Source organism: Lutra lutra, chromosome 5 (assembly GCF_902655055.1).
Source record: "Lutra lutra chromosome 5, mLutLut1.2, whole genome shotgun sequence".
NCBI classification, from domain to species: Eukaryota; Metazoa; Chordata; class Mammalia; order Carnivora; family Mustelidae; genus Lutra; species Lutra lutra.
This window is the reverse complement of record NC_062282.1, coordinates 91,885,902-91,907,774: the sequence shown is the minus strand read 5'-3', so window position 1 is coordinate 91,907,774 and position 21,873 is coordinate 91,885,902. Positions and strand designations below refer to the sequence as shown.

Genomic DNA, 21,873 nt, shown 5'->3' with positions numbered 1-21,873 from the left:
CATGCATTTCCTAATACTGGGATATACTTTTTATATTATAACCGAAGCCAATTATGTTCCCTGGGAAATAATTAAATTGTTTAAGAGCAGAAGAAAAGCCTGAAACAGCATGGTTAGCCTGTGAACCAGACATTATTCCTCCCTCCTGCAGAATGACAAAGAATTCTCTTCTATGTAGCTAAAAAAAGAGTGAAGAATGAGATATTCTAGATAACACTTCATCAAGGCACAATGTCCAATAATAGGGAAAAGTGCCTGAAGAATCTTTGTGGTCAATCATTTCCACCAAATAGATACTTGGGCAAAATAAAAGGTGGGCTGGGAATGATCAACCCAGAACTGAATGAATTAAAACAATTGCTCCATCCTTGAAGAGGGGGAAATTTTGATTAACTTCAACTTTGTTGGGGCGCCTGGCTGACTCAGTCAGTAGAACATGCAACTTTTAATCTCGGGGTTGTGAGTTCAAGCCCCATGTTGGGTGTAGAGATTATTCTAAAATCTTTTTTAAAAAAAAAAATCAGCTTTGTTAAATTCCGGAGAATCAAACCACTAATATTTAGCTGTTAATATTTTTTAGAGAGTGGGTGCAAACGGAGGGCTACATTCTTTACAAACAGTAACTCATTTGCTTTACCAGTCCCCCTGCTCAAAAAATAAATGAAGAAATTTAGAGTCTGAGAAATTGGCCAAAGGTTTTTGGTTCTAATCAGGCCAAGCAGGGACTCAAATTTAGTCTTTGTGAGGAGAAAGAACTTTCTCTATTATCCATTATTTCCCAAACTTGAGAGATCGCAAGAATTGCCCTGAGTACTGGTTAAAAATATAGATTTCCATTACCCCTTCCCTGGGTAGGGCTGGAGTGGAGAGCTTGGAATCTTTGGACAAAATTGAGAAACATCATAATTTGATGCCACAATATCACTTATTAACCCACACTGTTTCATTCCGTAAGACCTACCCTTCTAAAATTTGCTGAAACTATAATAAAGTGTATTCAACTACTGATGAACCAACCAATCTTTTCTTTCTTTCTTCAAAGAACAGTGTTGGGGCACCTGGGTGGCTCGGGTTAAGGCCTCTGCCTTCGGCTCGGGTCATGATCCAGGGTCCTGGGTTCGAGCCCCGCATCAAGCTTTCTGCTCAGTGTGGAGCCTGCTTCCTCCTCTCTCTTTCTCTGCCTGCCTCGCTGCCTGCTTGTGATCTCTGTCTGTCAAATAAATAAATAAAATCTTAAAAAAAAAAAACTCCATTTAAAGAACAGTGTTAAGACAAAAGCCTTTTTTTTTTTTTAATTTTATTTATTTGACAGAGAGAGAGAGTGATCACAAGTAGGCAGAGAGTGGGTGGGGGGGAGCAGGCTCTCTGAACAGAGAGCCTGATGTGGGGCTTGATCCCAGGACCCTGAGATCATGACCTGAGCTAAAGGCAGAGGCTTAATCCACTAAGCCACCCAGGAGCCCCAAGATAAAAGCCTTTAAAGTTATAATCCAGGGGCGTCCAGGTGGCTCAGTTGTTAAGCGTCTGCCTTTGGCTCAGGTCATGATCCCAGGGTCCTGGGATTGAGCCCCACATTGGGCTCCCTGCTCTGCTGGGAAGCCTGCTTCTCCTGCTCCCACTCCCTCTACTTGTGTTACCTTACCAATCAAATAAATAAATAAAATCTTTTTTAAAAAGTAAAATTATAATCTGGAATTTTGAAAAATAAATCATTACCTCAACATATAAAATGATCAGGTTAGCAACTTGATTACAAATAAATTTGTTTTAAATTTTGTAATTTAGAAGGGTGCTTGGCTAGCTCAGTTGGTAGAACATGAGACTCTCAATCTCCAGGTTGTGAGTTTGAGACCCACATTGGGTATAGAGATGACTCAGAAAATTAAAAAAAACTTTTTTAAGAATAAATTTTATCATTTGGACAATAATTCCTCCCTCAAAGGGTAAAATGCATTTGCCTTTATTAAATATTATATATCTACTCTATTATTTTTATTTATATTAATTTTTAGTGAAAATATTTCCGTGCAAATACAGCCTATGTACAATTTCAGTATTGTGAAAACTGACCAGACTGTTATCATGCTGCTATTCATTCCAAACCAAAGTGCAGTGGTAAGTCTCATCAAACAAAAGCCATCTCAGAACTGGAATATTTTATTGGCCTCCAACCAGGCTTTGAACCTAGTGATAGCCAAAAGAAATAGGAAATACCACATTTAATTATAGCATTTACTCTTTCCCCTTTTTAATAGCTGTTACTTTTTACTAAGTATTTTGTTAAGCTTGTCTCAGGATAGACACAAGAACACTATTTAATTGGATAATGTGAAAATATTTCCTTGTGTATTTATTTACCTATGTCAGCTAGGGGAAAAAAAAAACCCTCCTACTTTTAAACACGGAAAAAGTAGCACTATGAAAGAATCATCATTTAGAAAATTAATGATTTCTTCAAAATTGCATCCCTCTTTTGCAGATATGTCTGATAAGTGAGAGAACACAAGAAAAACACAATTAAAACATCAACTCCTACAGTATGAACATATTCTCTGGGGAGACAAAAGATGCTCTGACATGTATGGAGGATATATTTGCAGAGAATAATGTCATCCTCCAAATCTTTTCACAAACACATAGCATGAGCATTCTCCAAAGTGATCGAACTGTCTTTTGTTCATTCTCATTCCCATCGGGAGGAAGTAAAGACATAAGATTCCGACAACCACATAGCTTTAGAAGGCACCTTACGCCTAGAGAAAGATGATTTGGATTTAAGAGATAGCATGAAAATTAGAGTTTAAAATGTGAAAGCCAAATTTTCAAACGTATTTACTGGGGACATTTTATCACCTACAATATTTTTAAATTTCAAGAACTCATTCATTGTCAAGAATCACATCATGACAATTCACATATGAAAAGTGTCACTTCCAATGACTTTGTTGAAACCCAGAGTTGGATAACTTGTGAAAATGAAGCAGTCTCAGCAAAAGCTGGTATATCACATATTCTCTCAACCCAAAATCTGTATTAACACGTCCACAGAACCATACTACAATAAGCCTGTAGTTATTGTTATGCAAAGGTTCTGTTATGCAGAACCTTTCTTGGTAAGAGCCACCCTCAACAGTTTCCCAAATGACTGAATGTCTACTTCTTAAGTACCAAAAGCCCTTTTAAAAAACTTGACTACATGGGCTAGAAATCCAACTAAACCATGACTGACTTCTTAAGCATAAAGTCATTATAAGCACGACAACGCCCTCAAGATCTTACGGCATGCAAGAAGATCTGTCTGTAATTAAAGCCCCAGATTGCTTTTATTCTTTTTCTCTATCTTCCTTCCTTTATTTTTTATTCGGTTTTTAGTTCTTACGGTTTTGGGGTTTGGGTTTGCTTTGTTGTTTTGGGTTTTTGTTTTGTTTTGTTTTTTTGTCTCAGGGGTTTGTTTTGTTTTGTTTTGTTTGATCTCCTTCTCTACAGTTGTGCTACTCCCTGTTACTTTTAATCATTGGTATATACCACCCCTTCCCTTCTCCCTTTCTGCATGCATTATTGCTCTCTATCTGCTGTGGCCTTGGAACCCAGAAAACCTGCTTAGTAAAACTGGGTCTAAAATGAAACTCAACCAAGTTCTTAATGAGGAACTCCCCTCTGGTTAAAATATGTACTTAAAATGTGTGGGTTGTTTTGTTTTGTTTTGTTTTTTGTTTTTTTTTTTTTGGCTTCTTGCAAACTTCCCAGATTCCAGGTAGTTTGCAGAGATAGAGAAAGTTATTAGATGGTCAAACTCTGGCTTCTGGGGGGTTAATATATGGTGAGATCCATGATGATGGCTCTAAGGTGCCTACTGAATCTTCATACAAAAAATAATATATCTTGAATATGACTTCGGTTTAAAGTATTTCATAAAATTATAACCTTTTGAAACTTGGTGGTTCACATCTGGAAGTTATGGCAGGATTCTGATGGATTTCAGATGAACCAGAAGCTGCCATTCCCAGATCACACACAAGAAGGGCCTGTCATGCATTCCTGTTACAGCTTGAGTTCACCCTGGAATGAGGAGAGATAGACACCAGAATCCTTAACAAACCCACCCTGCAAGACTCAAGGCTATGTACTGAGAATGACCGGCTCCGGCTCACATCTCCAACTGGCCTGGCCCCAAGTTCATTCCCTCCACTCTCTGGGGTTCTGCCAACACAGGCTGCTCAGGCCTGCTTTCAGTTCCTTGAACACTCAAGGCTCACTTCCTCCAGAGGGCCTTTGCCCAAGAGTTCCCACTGCCTGGAATGCTCTCCCTCCCCAGGCCCTGCAACCACTGCCCAGTTTCCTCCTACTCAGCTTAATCACACTTCCTTAGGAGGGCCTGGCTGTTCCAACAGGTCAGCTCTGCTTCTTACACACTCTAGTCATTATTTGTACTTCTTCTAGGAGCTCTTATCGGAGTTGTAAGTCTTCATTCGGTTGTGTGTAGGCTAGATTACTGAGAAAATAAGAGGAGCTCAGTAAATATGTTTTCACTCCCTAGAAGTTAGGGAGCAAGCAGGCTTCTGCCAGGCTGGCCTCCTCATTATGGTTAACATCAAGGCTTGCCAGGAGGCCAATTTCTCTCTCTTTTTCTTTAATTTTTTTTCAAAGATTTTATTTATTAGAGAGAGAGAGAGAGATCACCAGTAGGCAGAGCAGCTGGCAGAGAGGGGGGCGGGAAGCAGGCTCCCTGCTGAGCAGAGAGCCTGACGCAGAACTCAATCCCAGGACCCTGAGACCACGACCTGAGCTGAAGGCAGAGGCTTAACCGACTGAGCCACCCAGGCGCTCCAGGAGAGCAATTTCTAACAGCTTACCTTCACTGAGTTGCTGTCAAGGCTCATGGGTCCCTTCTTTTCTTTTCAAGAAATCTACTCAATGACCCTTTAGCAAGAAGCTGCAGTGCGACGTTCTGGACATCACTGTATTATCCCAAACAAAGAAATAAGAAAATCTTCCCAAATTTCAGAAACTTTTCACACTGTCATACATGCTGTCCGCATCAATTGTCTCTTGTTAATTTTTTTTTTCTGGCTTTCATCTGAAGTGTCTCTCAAGTTTTGGCAATTTTGAGTCTTCTAGTTACCATGGAAATAGGAAGCAACGATCTCTTGGAGGTTAAGAGCGGGGGAAATGGGTTTCTCTTAGGGTTCTAGAGTTTTCCTCCTTTAATCATATCTGCGAGTTGAGAGAATATTGATTTGGAGAGAGTGCTTCTGGGTCATCAACAAATACTCATTTTTGTGCCTAGAATGTGCCAGACGTTGTTCTTGGCCAGGAATCCCTCTCCGTCCAAACTGCTACTTTAAAGATAAACATGCCCTGAAGGCTCTGGGTTTATCCCTAAGTCAAGTACAAACTGTGAAGCATGAACTATCCCCTCAAGTGAGAACCTGAGTTACTTCCTCCCTCTGCACACCTTCAGAAAGCTTCAGATACTGCACAGGGCTCTGGCTCTTTCTGACACACTGGCACATTGGGTTACAAAGAATCATATTATATACATTGTCAATTTTTTTTTCTTTCTCTGTTTCACAGGTACATAAAAACTTCCTTTTTAAAAAATTTCTTAACTTCTGGAGCAATAAATAAACATTTCATGTCGCTTTTTATTGTTGTTGTCCCATAGTCTTGGTAGTTGATAGTTGTTCCTACCCACAGAACGCTTGGCCAGTGATAACTGACAAACTTGAAAAAACTGGGAAAGGAAGAAATTGTCTGTTCCCTCAATAAGCAAATGTCCACAATTTTACCTCCTCTCAGAATGGCTTAATTTCTTTCAGAATCTGAGAACTACATGCATGCATACAGTTATGTAAGTCTTGGTTTTGAACATATTGTAAAATAACCACCTTTTTTGTAATTTTGTGTATCTGATGTCACCAGAAATGTTCCAAGGTTCCTGAAGGACAGGTGTGCAAGATTCTAGCACCACATACTGGTTCCTTCCTGCATGGATGTCTAGCCTGCTGCTGCTGAGGGCTGGCTCACCCCTGTACTTCCCCACTTTACCCCAACTACTTTTTCTGACCTGTAATTCTGGCTTTAGGAGTTACCAGAGGCATCTCCCTTAAAAATGTGTTTGAAAAAGGCTCTATCTCCAGACTGAAGACATTGCTCTCAATTTACAATTCAACTATTAGAGATTTGGTTCTTTGGGACCTTCCTAAGCCCCTTTGAGAAGCAGCAGTATCCCCTGAAAGGCTAAGACTTGCAGCCATTATCAATTTATAATCCAAAGGAATTAAACAGACTTGCAACTCCTCCCCCATCCCACAGGGAAAATGAAATTCAGTACAGGCACTGTGTGGTGGTGCTAATAAGGAGAGGGTCTCTGGGGTGTGGGTGGGGAGCACTGAATAAGCATCTTGGGTTGCACATTCTTCATATCTCTCCCTGAAGTTTCCTTTTCCTTTCTTTTCCCCACCTTGTTCTACCTTTGTTCCTCTTAGCTAGGTTTATCTGTGTGTGTGACTGTGTATGTGCGTTATATCTGTGTGTGCAAGTGGCCATATGTATCTTGACACTGACTTGTCTAGCAGTGTAACAAAAAAAAAAAATTCAGATTACTTGGTGGATGATTTAGGTATTTTCAGCTTCATTAACAGCTAATCACCACACAATGGATTACTCAACCAAGGTTTGAAATATGCCTCCAAGGTGGCTAGACTAACTGGAATGATCGTGTAAGGGGACTTCAGGAGGGTATCATATACACACAGCTATTATGTCTTTGTGGGAACATGCGTTTGCGTATGAATTGTCTGTGCATGTTTTTGGCAGGTCCCCTCTCTTATCCTCCACTCCCTGCCCCTCCTCCTCTCAAGCCTCTGCCAGGTCTGCCTACAGATCCCTCAGTCATGAAGCCTCCCAGAGAGCGGTGAGAGCTCATTTGGGTCTAGCAGCCTCCTCAGAGGAGTGTCCTGGGGTGCCCGCTGGTGAGGCAGACAAGCCCAACTGCACCCCAACAGGGTTCAGAGCCTGGCTGGGAGGTAAAAGATGTGTAGCCAGGAGGCTTGGAAATGTGCCACTGGGGACACAGCCAGTATCTTGCCGCCCTCAGAAAATGCTCCTCTTGCCCTGCCCTCAGGAACAAATTACCATCGGAGACAGAAGTGTGACCTGGAGCCAAAGTTTTATGTGGACTCTCTTCCAACCACTGAAAATATTCTGGTGGATACGGAGGTTTCGTTGGTGTGGGAGAAGATGAGACCAATCCCCACCCCCAACACACACACACACACACACACACACACACACACATGCACGCACAACAGATCCAGATTCCACCCCTGCCAATGGCTTTGACCAACAACCGTCTGTTTCTCCTAAGTGGCGGCAGATTGAGGTAGGCATCCACAAACAAGTTCTGTTTTTGCCAGTCTGGCACAAACCACGACGTCCCCTGGCCACACAAAGTGCTCTGTGGGCAGGACTAGCTGTTTGCCCTTGACAGAAACCACTTTCATGGCTGGTTGGATTTGTCAGGGATTTTTCTCTTAACATTTGTCAATGACCGTTGTCAGGTGTTGCCAGGGTTGCAGGAGAAAGGTTTTCCTGGATTGGCTGAGCTACCGTATGCTGTAACCAATCCAAAGGCTGTGCCTGGGGGAGGGGGACTCAACATGATAGAACAATATCAAGCACCGGCAGACACATTCCGGATACTAATAAGGTGTCTGGAAAAATGGAATTATAGTGTGCAGGAATCCCTTGCCCCTCTATAGCTCCAGCCTTGGCTTGGTTGCTATTCAAACTGGTAAAGCCTAAGTTAAAGTCATTCCCACTGATTGGAGGATATCAAGATTTCAAAACAGGGGAGTAGCAATTGTAAGGAGGAAGTAAAACTCCTTGCTCATTGTGTTTTACAGCCTTCCTTAGCAAAACTGCTGAATCGTAATTTAAAATATTCCACCCTTTCAAATAAATTAAGTGCAGCCCTTAAAAACAGGAAACTAGAGAGGCACACACACGTATTGTCAACTAAACATTCACAGACGTCGTACCACAAGAGCAAAGTTGAAAATCACAGAACAGAGCTATGCATTTACTTTAGAAGGATGACAACAAGGTTCACCACCAAGGGGGAGGTTCTGCCTCTGGCGGTGCGCTCTTGGATGCAAACTTGAATGGTAATTAGGAAACACATGAAAGACAAACATCAGCTGGAAGGGAAACTGGGATCTGGGAAGATCATAGGTATTCTGAGCTTTAGATAAGCCTTCTGGTACTAAGGAAAGTGAGAATGTACTTGACTCTAGCAATGGCTGCACCCACCCTTCAGAAAATAGAACTGCCAGCCAGCCAGATGTTCCTGTGGAACTCAGGTAATATATCAAAAGCAAATAGAATTATCTTGCCTAAAAAATAAGTTAAGCTTCTGTACAGTACTGATTTCCCACTCAGTTATCAACATGATCACTGAACTTGAGCATTTTTATTGTCAGTTTTTATTTAATCACAAGAAAAGTTCCTTCAGTCTTCTTCCTTACAACATGCCTCTCCCATTGCTCTCAGACCTATTCCTTAGAAGATGGAGCTGCCATCCAAGAATAAAGAAAGGAAGAGAGGAAGGGCAGAAAAGGGAGAAAGGGGAAAAGAGGGAGGGAGGGTAGGAGGAAGGAACAGGAGAGGGGGAGCAAGGGAGGGAGGGAGGGAGAAAAGAGGGGGGGAAGAAGGAAAGAAGAAGGAAGAATCGATGTACCTTTCCCAAGGGTCCCATCCCACGTGATCCATTTCTCTTATCCAACCCAGGCTCTTTTGCTCACGAAGGACCCCATAGCTGAGCCAAGCCAACTGACCTTAGTTTCAGGCTGAAACAGGGTTTCAGAGTTCTGCATTTTACTTTTATATATATTTTGAAGTAGCTCAAAATGAAAAAAGAAAAAGAAAAAAGATTCTAAGACAGAGTTTTGGACAATTTCACCTCCCACTCTCATTGGTCTAAAGAAGAATATGCATGAACAGAAATGGTCTTGAGGAGGGTTGGCGATAGGACAGCATTAAGAATTGCACAGAAAGTATAGCTTCTCATTTGAGCACACAGTGAAGTCTACCCACACGGCAGACCAGGGAGACCCACTTTGCTGACTTTTTCCAAGATCCCTGAGGGCCTCAGGAAAGACAGTAAAATAGCAGGAATCACTATTCCAAAGGGGAAGAAACTTGTAGAGTATTTTTGGTTCACTTTTTGGTTGCATGTGTTGCTAAATGCAGATATTTGTGCTGTTGGCAACATCTTAGGAAATGATTTAACCCACTTGCATAGCCAGGCATAATTTATCATGTGGCCCTGTGACTTTAACCCCATTCAGTTCTCCCTTCTGATTACTTCCATCATGTTTGTGTATGCATTACTGAGGGCCTATGTTTACTTCAGAGGCCCTGAAACCCTACTTGATTTTTCTAACCCAGAATCTAGCCTTCTCTCATCCTGACCTTATCTGCTCTCTTCAGGAAGAGATCCAGGAGGCCAGGAAAGCTTACACCCACATCTAATCTTCATACTCAAGCAACTGGATGAGGACTGGTGGATTAGGAAACTCGCCGCTCGCTTAGATCCTCTCCCAGCCTGGCAGGCACACCCACACACGGTTCCTGGTAACTATTCTCCAGGGCTAGGACCGCTCAGAGCTTTGCAATTTGGTGCTCTCTCTTCCTAGTTCATATTTCAAGATAACTTCCAATGAGAATCGTATAGTCAGTAACCAAAAGAACTGGTCATAAAAACCAGTTGGATCAATGAAAAACAAAAATCCCACTGCCTGTTTCAACCTGCAGTCAAATAACAAAGATCGTGCACAAAAGTCCCAGCCCTTTTCTTTCCTGAATCAGCCTCTCATAAACAAGGAAACCATTTCAATAGAAGACAGAAGACACGGAAGGCTCAGGGTAACCCACAACAAAATTAGTAGTTTCAGAACATTAATGATCACAGGAAAAGATGGAATCAGAGAGGGAAAGACATGCGAGGGAGTTGGCATGAAAGTTCAAAAGATGACATTCAGCCTGCACCCTCAAGAAAGTATCTAAGAGAAAGTAGGCCGGAACAACAATGAAGATAGGGTGAAAAAGATGTGAGTTCAGTTTTCAAAATGTCATGTCTGTATTGAGTGTCCCTTAGGTCCAAACAAGAAACAAAGGGAGCAATCAAATAGCCTCTGAGACAACACAGCGGTTGGCAGAGTCTGGGCTACAATCTCAGGACACATTTCAATGTGCAGCAAAGAACAGGTTGAAAGAATGACTGCGTCCCTTCAGCTGGTCTCTATTATTCCAAGGTCTGCTTTTCTCATTGCCAACCAGTCCCCGTTTTTAATCTGCTCTTAAGTTTGCCCCATGCCACCACCAACACCTGGGTCTCTCTGCAGATTTCTTTCAGTTCACTTCTTTAAAGGCTTTCTGAGGAAGGCTTCATCCGTTCATACCACATATTCAGACTCTTTATAATATGATTTCTCAGTAATATATGAAAAAAGCATGTATGACGCTCATAAGCCAAAGGACTGAGTTGATACCATAACATGACCATGACCAGGTGATGAGACTTTCCACCAATATAACAGAAGTTTTGGGGTAACTGGCTGGCTCAGTTGGTAGAGCATGAGAATCCTGATGTAGGGGTTGTGAGTTCAAGCCCCACGTTGGTGGAGAGACTATTTTTTTTAAAAAATCTTAAAAACAAAATAAGCAAAAAACCCCACAGAAGTCTCATTATTGTAATGCAAAGTAGCAAGGGAGATCTAGAATTTGCTTCATTCCCTGGGAGCTCTCTGATAGTGAGTGCTTACAGAGCACCAGGTTTTCCTCAGTTGTTGCCAATATGCACATAAATAGATGTTTTTTTCAGGCAAAAAATGTTTTTTTTCAGACATCTATTACACGTAAGCCAGGGAAGCTTTGAGGTTTTTTTGAGCCTACAAATACTGGGTACACCATTTATTAAAATCAATGCGCTTTGTCTAGGTCACAATAACCATAAAAGAAAAAGCTGATAAATCAGAGTTCATCAAAATAAAAAACTTCGCATCAATAGAGACCATTAAGAAAATGAATAGGCAAGCCATGGACTGGAAGAAAATATTTGTGAAACATAAACTCAACAGAGGACATCAGTGCAGAATGTATAAAGAACTCCCACTTAACAATAAAGACAAATACATTTTTGAATGAACAGAAAATTTAAACATACGTCACAAAAGAAGATGCATGAATAACGACAAATAAGCACATGACAATGTGTTCAATGCCCTTAAAACACAAAATAAATAGAAGCACAACATTACAAATCAGCAAGTATGTGAAGCCACCGGAACTCTCAGACGTTGTTGGTGGGAATATAAACTGGTTCACACACTGTAGAAAGAGGACTAAGCACACACCTATTCTGCGACTTAACAATCAATCTAAATTTGTCTCTTCCCAAGGGAAATGGAAATCTAAGTCAATAAAAAGACTTGTATAAAAATGTTCCCAACAGTTTAAGGCACAATAGCCAAAAACTGAATACAGCCAGGTATCCATGAACAGGTGAGTAGCTATACAAACTGTGATACAGTCATCTAATGGAATACTCCTCAGCAATACAATGGATTGAATTAAGTAGTGTCACACAGTAACATGACCAAATCTGCAAAACAGTAGGATAGGGGCGCCTGGGTGGCTCAGTCATTAAGCATCTGGCTTTGGCTCAGGTTCATGATCCCAGCGTCCGGATGGAGCCCTGCATCGGTCTCCCTGCTTGGTGGAGAGCCTGCTTCTCCCTCTCCCATTCCCCCTGGTTGGGTTCTCTCTAAAGAAGTCTGACACTAAAAAGCTCATTCTATTTGATTCCACTTACATGAAATTCTAGAACAGGTAAAACTCGGTATAGTGACAAAATTCCAAATAGTGGTTGCCTCTGGGAAGGGAAACAGGGTGAGGATTGACAGGAAGTGGTACAAGGGAACTTTCTGGAATGACGGTAATGTTCTATATTTTTAAAGAAGTTTGGGTACACAGGTATACATTGGTCCAAACTCAGAAAATGTACACTTAAGACTTTATGTTTCATTGGGTATGAACTTTACATCGGAATAAAAAAGGAAATATTGAAGTTTTTAAGTGGAAACTGGTTGATGCCTACAATTTACTTTTAAAGGCACGACTCACATAAGATGGATTAATGGAGGAAGGATTTATGTGATAAAACAAGAATTGTTCAGTGTGGTTGGTAGAATCTACAACTAGATGGTGGGCATATGGGTGTTCACTGTAAAATTCTTTCAACTTTGTATTTGAAAACAATCTCAAGAAAGTGCTGGCCGTGCACAGGGAATTGATGTGCTAGTCTGACCTGTGGATTCTCTTCAGTTTTTTGTTATTAGAGCTGAATGCACTCTCTCTTAGTATTCGTATTAAATTATAAATAGGGAAGATGAAGGCTTGGATTTGGAAGAATCTCACATCTGAATTCTCTTCCTTTTCAAATCTAGTCTTTCGTACCTTTTTATTTTCGCAGACAAAAGAAGCCAGGAAATGGTTATTATGAGAGGAAGGGAGGGGGAGAGACCCATGACCCTAAAAAAGCCGCCAAAACACTCCTCCTGCAAAATATTGAATATCAGGAGCAGGCACGCACTCCAGACCTGTAGAATCAAGAAATTAATGAAAACACCCAGACTGCATCCTCGGAACCACTGAGGAATGATAATTACAGACAGTATTTCTGGAGCAGACACATAACCTTGATTCCCAGGACACCCCCTAAAGCAGTCTAATAGTATGCTATTTGTGGAAGGTTTTTCCACCTTTAATAACAGAGAAATAATGTTAGAAGGAAAGAAATCCCTTATTTAGCCACTGGGGTACCATTATTGAGCCCCAGCTGAAGGCCCCCTTAAAAGCCTCCATATGGTAAAAGAACATGTTTCCCTGCGAAATCAAAACTGAGTACATCTGAGACTTCTGAACATCTTTTTCCTTGGATCTTGAAATGGATTTGTGCATATTTGTGAAAAAAATTTTATGATGTGCTATCTTCCAAAGTGAATGGTTATTTATAATTCATAAAAGACCTGAGCACAGGAAAATTCTTCCTTTTTATTAGCCCTGTAAAGTTAGACCAGCTGATCTTTTAGTGCATATTACAGACATCAAATTCTCCGTATGGTTGAATTTCTCTCCTTGCACTAAATGCAGAGAGGCAGAGCTACTGAAGCTGTTGTTCAAAAGCTGGTGGGGTCCCAATCTCTTTTGATTAAATGTTAAATAAACAAAAAATCACTCTCAGAGCTAGTCTCTAAAGACACAAAGAGAAAATACTTGGAATGCTAAACATACTTCTTAAATCTTGCACAGCCTTTGTAAAATATGACGGCATACTTTTTAATGGATTTTCTTTTCCATTTTCAATGTTTAGCCATCATCTTTGGACACAGTTGCCACATCATTTCCTCTCAGCTGCTGCTGGCTGCCTGTGAGTCATAGCACAGGTCCATGAGCAGAAGTGACTTGAGCAGGAGAGCCTGGGCACCATAGCTTTGGACCCAGGACAGGGAGGCCTGGTGCCAAGGGCTAGTACCCAGCTCCACCTGCACGGCCCAGCTGTGAGATCACAGAAAGTGATTTCCTTCAAGGACCCAGCTTTCTCAGCTCCCTGCCACATTCACGTTCACCTCGATTACTAGCATGCCACGGACCCACATAAGACAGTTCCACGGAATTCTTAGAGATCTAAGTTCAGTCTGAAAATAACACATGGTTTTGCTTTCCTTGAAGTTCGCTGCCCTCTAATATCCCAGATGAACTTTCTGAACTCCATGATAGAATTATGTGGTGATAGAAACTCTTTCTGGGAGTGCCTGGAGGGGCTCAGTTAGTTGAACAGGTTGGACTCTTGGTTTTGGCTCAGGTCATGATCTCAAGGCTGTGGGATCGAGCCCTGCGTTGGAGTCCGTGCTCAGCATGGAGCTGGCTTCTCCGCTCCTTCCCCCCAATTTGACCATTCTCTCTCTCTTTCTCTCTCTGAAATAGATAAATAATCCTTAAAAAAACAAAAAACAAAACAAAACAAAACAAAAATCCCTCTGTATTTTGACTTTTTTCTTCCCTAAAGATTTATTTATTTAAGTAATCTCTACACCCCACGTGGCGCTTGACCTCACAACCCTGAGATCAAGAGTCGCATAATCCAAGACTGAACCAGCCAAGTGCCTCTATATACGGACTCTCAAACACCTGACTCAAAATGCAGATTTCTAACTGCCAGATACAAAAAGCCAACTCACTTCTAGAATGGGATCTTTGCTCTGAAAGGATTGCCTCGGCTTGAAGGGACAGGGATGAGAGGTACAAATAAATGTTTTTTGAGCAAGTTTTTCACCATCTTGTGCTGCCTGACTCAGAAGAGAAGAATGAGGAGATCTCAACCTTTTGACGATATGTCAGCTGCACTGTGTAGGACTAGCAGTGGGAGCGGAAAAGGCAATATTTATTCTGAGGGCCCTGACAACGTCGTCATTAAGTCATTTGTCCACTCCTAAGTGGTTTGCATTTTACAAGATCCAGAGCCAGGGAGGCCCATGAGCTGTAATTCCAGGCATCTTTTCCCCTGCCACCCTCACTCCTATTCAACATTATCTAAGCACTGTTTAAAAGAAGGCTAGAAAGATGACAAAACCAAATATGCAATGTGCTGTCTGTCGTATTAGTGTGAATGCAACACTTTCACGATTTATTTCCCTGTCGCGTAAATGAAATTTTTCTCAAGCCGTTCCTCGTCATCACCCAGCACCCAAAACATCATTACACAATACAAATGTTCATTAATCATCTACTGTGTCCTATATCTCTCCCACACTTCCTCCATTCATCCATCCATGCTATGAATATTCCCTGAGGACTCACCACACACCAGGCCCTGCTGTGGAGCTGAGACGTAAATAATTTCTAATCCTTGCCCTTTGGGAGCTTATAGTCACACAGAAGATGATCTCATCTGGGTCTCCTCTGCTGCGTTGGAACACATTTAATTTCCGGCTGTTACTTCAACAAGGCAAGAAAGCAGGAGATCTTACTTTGCCCAGACAGTGCCCCTGGGTTCATGAAATTTGCCTATCGCACTTTCTTTGCTTGCCACCCGCCCTGGCCACAGAAAATTTCTTGCAGTCGTGAGAAAAAGTAAAGTTTACAGCAGTGGTAGCAAATGTCAGGACATATTTTGGAAAAAACACAGAAGCGTGCCGAGTTCTCACTTTGCACCGAGTATGGTATACTTCATGTTCTCTCCCCTTTCTAGGCTTCTGACCCCTCCTCCAGAACTGGGCCTTTGGGGTTAACATTCATGTGGCTAATTCACCCCCATGTACCTTCAGTCCCATTATCTCTCTGGTCTCCAGAGATGAGTCATGGGTTCCCTTCTCTGGGGAGGCCCTGAGTGTAGCTAGCTTCCTTAACCAACATCCACTGAGCCATGCCCTTTGACGTACTGTTACACTTTTTTGGGAGGGGGAGGGTAACTGAATTGGAAAGAGACCTCGGTTAAGGAGAGGACACCAAGAAGACACCCAAGGTTTCCCTTTATGCTGCAATCAACGTCTAACACTCGGGTTTATTTCTCACCTTTTGTAAAGAGACCAAACTCCCTTGGCTAGTCCTCCTTGAAGAAGCTTCCATCCCCCAGGACAAGGCCAGAGCTCACTGTCTACTGTCTGCCTCTCACCAAGGCTAGGTTCCAAGTACACAGAAGAGTCAAGTCATGGCTCCTCTCAGCCCCAGAGGCTACAGAACGGAGCCAGAGGCAGCTGGGGCCAACATTAGGGAAAGATAACTCAGTTTTGCCCGTGGCTAGGCAGATAAGAGTCTTCCAGGAGGTGACAAGAGAAAGAGAGAGAGAGAGAGCCCCATGTTCACCTAGGGACCAGAAATCCTGGTCTGCTTCTCAGTCCCCTGTGCTGGCGTTTGTGCAGAGGCCTGCCCCAGTCTTGGAGTTGTACCCTTATCCTCAAAACCCCCAACATTCCAGGTCTGGTTCTCTCTCATTCATTCTTCCTCCCTCATTCATTTACCCCTCATTCATTCTTGCCCTGCACAGAAGGCGAGGATTTCCGGCTGTTCCTCTGTCCTGTGTTTATGGCATTCACCTTGGATAGCACGAGCCCTGGGTTTCCCTAGCCTCTTCAGTCTTGGTTCCCTTAGCCCAGAGGTTTCAACAGAATATAATGCCAGCCACTTAAGTAATTCGAAATTTCCTAGGAGCCGCATTGTTACAAGTTTAAAATAAACAGGTAAAACTAACTTTTTTGCATCCAAAATGGCCTTATTGAAAATCCACATACTCTACAATTGACCCATTTAAAATGTACAATGGAGGGGCATCTGGCTGACCTCAGAATCATGAGTTCAAGCCCCATGTTGGATGGTAAGCTTACTTAAAAATAAAAATACAAATAAATTTTTAAAGAAAATAAAATGTACAACTGAGGGGCGCCTGGCTGGCTCAGTGGGTTAAAGCCTCTGCCTTCGGCTCAGGTCATGATCCCAGGGTCCTGGGATCGAGCCCCACATGGGGCTCTCTGCTCCACGGGGAGCCTGCTTCCTCCTCTCTCTCTCTCTGCCTGCCTTTCTGCCTACTTGTGATCTCTGTCTGTCAAATAAATAAAATCTTTAAAAAAAATGTACAACTGAATTTAAAATTAAAATAAGTAAGTAAAAAAATAAATAAAATGTAAAACTGAGTATATTCACTGAGCTGTTCAACATCACCACAATCAATTTTAGAACATTTTCATCAATCCATTAAAAACAAAACAAAAAACCATAACCATTAGCACTCACTTCCCATCTCCCTCCACACCACCCTCTCCTGCCCTGAGCAACCTCTCAGGTACCTTTTGTCTCCATGGATTTGCCTATTGGCCACTTCATGTAAGTGGAATCATCCCATGTGTGGGTTTTTGTGCCTGGCTTCTTTCACTTAGCATAATGTTTTCATGGTCCATCCATGTTGAAGCATTCATTGTAATAATATATTTTACTTACCTGAACCTGTCCAAAATACCGTTTCAACATGTAGTCGATCTTAAAAGCATGAATGATGATGTCTTGAGCATCCTTTTGTCTAAACTCTTTGAACTTGAGCGAATATTTTACACTTACAGCGTGTTTCAACCAGACCAGCCACACTCCAAGAGCTCGATAGCCGCATGGGGCTAGTGGCTGCAGTGTGGGACAGCACTACCCTATCCGGAGACTTCACTGTTACTCTTTAAAAAAACCACAGATCGCCTGGGTGGCTCAGTGGGTTAAGCCTCTGCCTTCGGCTCAGGTCATGATCCCAGTGTTCTGGAATCGAGCCCCGCATCGGGCTCTCTGCTCCGCAGGGAGCCTGCCTCCACCTCTCTCTCTCTGCCTGCCTCTCTGCCTACTTGTGATCTCTGTCAAATAAATAAATAAAATCTTTAAAAAAAAAAAAAACAAAAAAACCACAGATCTTGGGGCGCCTGGGTGGCTCAGTAGTTAAGTATCTGCCTTGAGCTCAGGTCATGATCCCGGGGTCCTGGGTTTACAGGTAGCTTTAGGCTTTCAAGGAAAAGTCTATATTGTGCTGCTAATTTCCCCTTCTTCTCAGCCCTTGGAGAGAGCCCTGAGCCGGTGCTCCCACCCCACAGCAGCCTCTGAGATCATAGCCTGAACGCAGATAACCTGGGCTCCCTCTGCCCTTTCACCATCCTTACCCAGGAGCCGTGGTCTGATGAGGTTATTTTGCTAAGTGAAACTTCCTGCGGCAAAGAAGAGCTTCACAAAATTTAACAAAAGAAACTTTTCTCTTTCTTTTTGGAAACACATCTGTCATTTCTTAATTTTCTCCCTGGTACATTTTCCAGCCATTGTTTTGCTAATAATAGCTCTAAGCACACAAATAAAGCTCACTGGTAGTGGTAGATTTGGGAAATTGCTACAAGCTTCCTGACAGCTTTATCCTGCTCCTGTCAGCCATTTCCCCCAAGAAAATGGACGTTTAGTCAGTGTGAGGCTGCATCTTATTACGCGAGCTCATCAGCTCTCACCCCCTTCCAGGCTCTGAGAGAGAAGGCAGAAGCCTCTAGCGCTGCCACCCACCGCCCCGGACGCAGGGATCGCGACAGAAAGCAGCAGCTTCAGGAATGAAGCACCTTATTCGTTTCAGTGTCTGTATGGCCACACGTAAGTGATTTCCACACATGTATGATTCTTAAGATTGGTACGGGGAATTGTTTGTGAAATTACCTTTTTGAAAGAAAAGCTTACAAAACTGGGGTTATGGAGTCCCCAGAATGGAAGACTGAGGGCAGGTTTAACATGTACACATTTAACAGAGGCGTAAGAATAGCTGTATCTGCATCTTTCCTATTTCTCCTCAGAACAGGAGAGAGCAAGGAGCTAAGTTCGCTGGAGAAGGGAGTTAGGGTGGACTTGAGGAGGCATTTCTGTTGCCCGCACTGAAGCACTGGAGGATCTCACAGGATAAGCTTGAGGGTTTTGGTTAACGCTCATTCCACTAACATTTACTGAGTATCTTCTGGGGATTTCCTGGTTGGTGTCTAATTCCAGCCCAGAGCTACATCAGGAAGATTTCATCCAAATGCTTTTCTGGATTCTGGTTTTCCTCACAAAGTACTGCTATCTCTACTCTCCACCCCTCCCACCCCAAGTTTTTCATCTGATCCTCAGCCACTTAGGAAGGTTCACAGAGCTCAGAGTCCTGGAGACTGCTTCCCCCACCCACAAAAAAAAAAAACCCACAAAAGACAAAAAATAAACCAAAAAAAACCTCTTAAGATTAAGAATTATTCTAAAAGTAGAAAATCTGAGCCACTACACTAGTCCAGTCTTGGGTGTCTCGATCACATCACCACTCAGCAGGCAATGGCATTTTGAGAAAAGCAGGAGGCAATGGTAGCCAGCTCAGAGGTTTGGTTATTCGCTGTGAGTTTGTTCATATTAACAAACTCCTTTTACTCAATGAAAACTTTCTTTGCTCCAGAAAATGGCAGCACCATTCCCATTCTAGGAATCCCTGCACTAGACCTCACCCATCAACGGCTTGGCTGTCTATCCAAGACAGTTAAAACACCCAGTGCCACAGGGAATGGCATAAAATTTCATCATACACGGGGAGGCCCTGTTCAACGCACTGCAGGGAACCAAGTCCTCCTGTGCACCTGGGTGTGAGTCACTGACTCGGTGACCTCGTCTGCAATCTGCTTTCTTGTTGTAATTAATTTATCTTTCACGAGATGGAGGCACCACACCTCTCTTAGGGACACACGCCTGATTCCACATAACTCCCAAAGGACATCAGTTGTTTATACAGCAATGTTGTGTGAACCAAGCATCTCCACTGTGCTGTCATTTTAAGGCCATTTGAAACATCTTAAGAATCCTTTTTTTTTTTAATTCTCTTCATGCTCATTTCCAAATGGAAGGAATTCTTATGAGGTAATAAATAAGGAGGTGGGGAGAGAGAGAGTTTGCTTTAGCTCCTGCTGGTTATTCCATGATATGCTCCAGTGGGTTATTTGCATCTGGTCTCTATTTGTTAACATCAGTGAGCTATGGTCACGGAACTACATCAAATTATACAAGGGCTTCCATTTTGAATGGTTAGCTCTCACCAAACCAAACCGAACCAACCAACCAACCAAATAAACAAAAAACAAAGTCTAAGCTAGAGATACCTGCCTTGGGAAACGTGCACTAGAGAAAAAAAAAAAAAAAGAATCCCTTAAAGGCTGTCACAATGCCTTTCTGGTTTCAATTTCCCCTCTCCTTTTGAAACAAGATCCAGTATCCCCAGACCTCCACCCAGAATAAAGTTGCTGGGACTTGGCAGGAAATGGCATGGCAGACCACCCAAGCATTAGGGGTGTCTGATGTGGAAGGGAAAAGTTAAGCAAAAATCTGAAGATGATGTCAAATAGATGGGAATGAGTCATCGGTCCTCAGGCTCCCGATCCTCTGCAGCGAAGATCCCAGCACTGAAGCGAACACTTAACCATCCAGCTCGCAAGGGCTGGGCTAAGTCCCTTTCCAGTTCATACCTTAGCCTCCGGGCAGTGTACAACTAACCATTTCGAAAGACCTCCAACGCTTTCAAGTTCTTGAGAAACTTTCCTGTTTCCAAAACTCCTCAGGCTGTCTTCTGTCAACACACACCTCTTTTCCTTTTACTCACACACATTTCCTTATCACCATCTGATGTATTTTGTCCCTTCCAATAAACCATGAAGTTCTTGAAGCCAAACAAATCTTGTTCCACCTTTGTGCGCCCCACGATTCCATGCCAACACCTGGGACAGAATAGTTACTCAATCCCATCCCAGGCCTTCCATTACTTACTTGTTTTATTATCACCCCGGATCAAAGTTCTCTCTTTTCGATTGCAAGGTTCAGGAGGGCAGGACCTCAATTAGTGAAAAGTGCAAGTGACTTCCTGCCAGGGTCAGCTTCACCAGTACGTGAACGAAGCAACCACATCTGGGGTGTGATCTGAGGGGTTTTAGAAACACACTTCCACTCCTTGCCTTCTGAAATTCCAATGAGTGACACCTTTCCCCCCGTAAGTTTCTGAATCTTATTAAAATACAAATTGGCCTAGGAGAGCAACAGGATAAGTTATCTGTGGTTTACAGTAGATGAAGGAAAGATACTGAGCCTGGGGAAAGGAGAAATCACATGGGAGAAGGTAGGATGGGAAGCTGGGGAGTCAGCTGGTCTCATTCACACTAGAATCTCAATAATGTGTGATGCTGGTGTTGACATAAGGAGTTAATCTCCTTCCAAGGGCCCAGCCCCTCCCACTCCTTACATATTGATTAGAATATGAATAAGGAGGGGGACAAAAAGAGCACTTGACAAATAGTAACCCAAGGTCCCCTGCACCTCTCTGAGCTTGACCCTATTATGATTCCAGCTTTGCACATGAGGAAAACTGAGGCATAGAGAGTCCCAACATTATATAGACAGAAGGTGACAGACCAGAGAAAGAGTAAGAATTATTGACACTTTTAAATGATTAAGCTCCTTTCCTGATCTCTGGCCCACCTTCACCTCCTCCCTACCCTCACCGAAAGACTTACCTTTGATAATCCTCATGAATCCTCAGTGCAGGAAATGAACAGGCATCTGAGAAAGCAGAAACCGTGTTCCAGGCACACATGAACCCTTCCACAAAGAAGTGTTTCCAAGAAAGGGCAACCAATGTGTTGTCACTGATGACCTTTAAAAAAAAAAAATTGACATCGTGATCCGTTTTAAAAGTAGCCTGGGGTGAGGAGGGATTTTAATAAATAAATAAATAAATAAATGTAGTCTGGGATTCCTCTAAATTGCAATGTGTCCATTTGGGGTGTTTCCCCCACAACATCAATGAAACAGAGAGGATAACCATGGCAACCTTTATATCATTTGCCCCACAGAGATGTAGTCTAGTCTTCCTGCGAGAGGGGATGCCGCATCCATGTATGCATACGTTGTTCATAACTTGTATAAACTTAAACACACATGGGACTTTTCCAGTGACTTCTTTTCCTCAAGGAGAGTAAGTTGAGAAAGTTCACCGTGTGCACCGGACTAGAGAAGGTAGACTTCTTATTCGTCTCTAGATTAGAAAAGCAAAGTGAGCATTGGTTCCCTGGAATCGGATATGATTGCCCAAGAACTGGAAAGAGTCTACGTGAAAGAAAAAAGCAGATAAGCAGCAGAGTGAGAGGTGGACGGCAATGCACTTTGTTCAGGTTTGTAGGGATTCAGGAAACGGAAGGGTATGGGATTGGGAACTGGTTTGCTCTGAGGACACCCTCATGGTGGTGCTCACGG

At 42.6% G+C, this 21,873-nt stretch overlaps 1 protein-coding gene across 1 annotated transcript in view; it reads right to left on the bottom strand.

Annotated features, from left to right (window-relative positions):
• The window catches only part of ZSWIM6 (zinc finger SWIM-type containing 6), a 220,932-nt gene extending 199,759 nt beyond the window's left edge, over positions 1–21,173 (bottom strand). The window contains exon 1 of the mRNA XM_047731664.1: positions 21,135–21,173. Within this exon, the coding sequence (XP_047587620.1) occupies positions 21,135–21,150 (16 nt within the window). The 5' untranslated portion in view covers positions 21,151–21,173. The remainder of the gene's footprint in view (positions 1–21,134) is intronic.
• Positions 21,174–21,873: the final 700 nt, after the last annotated feature.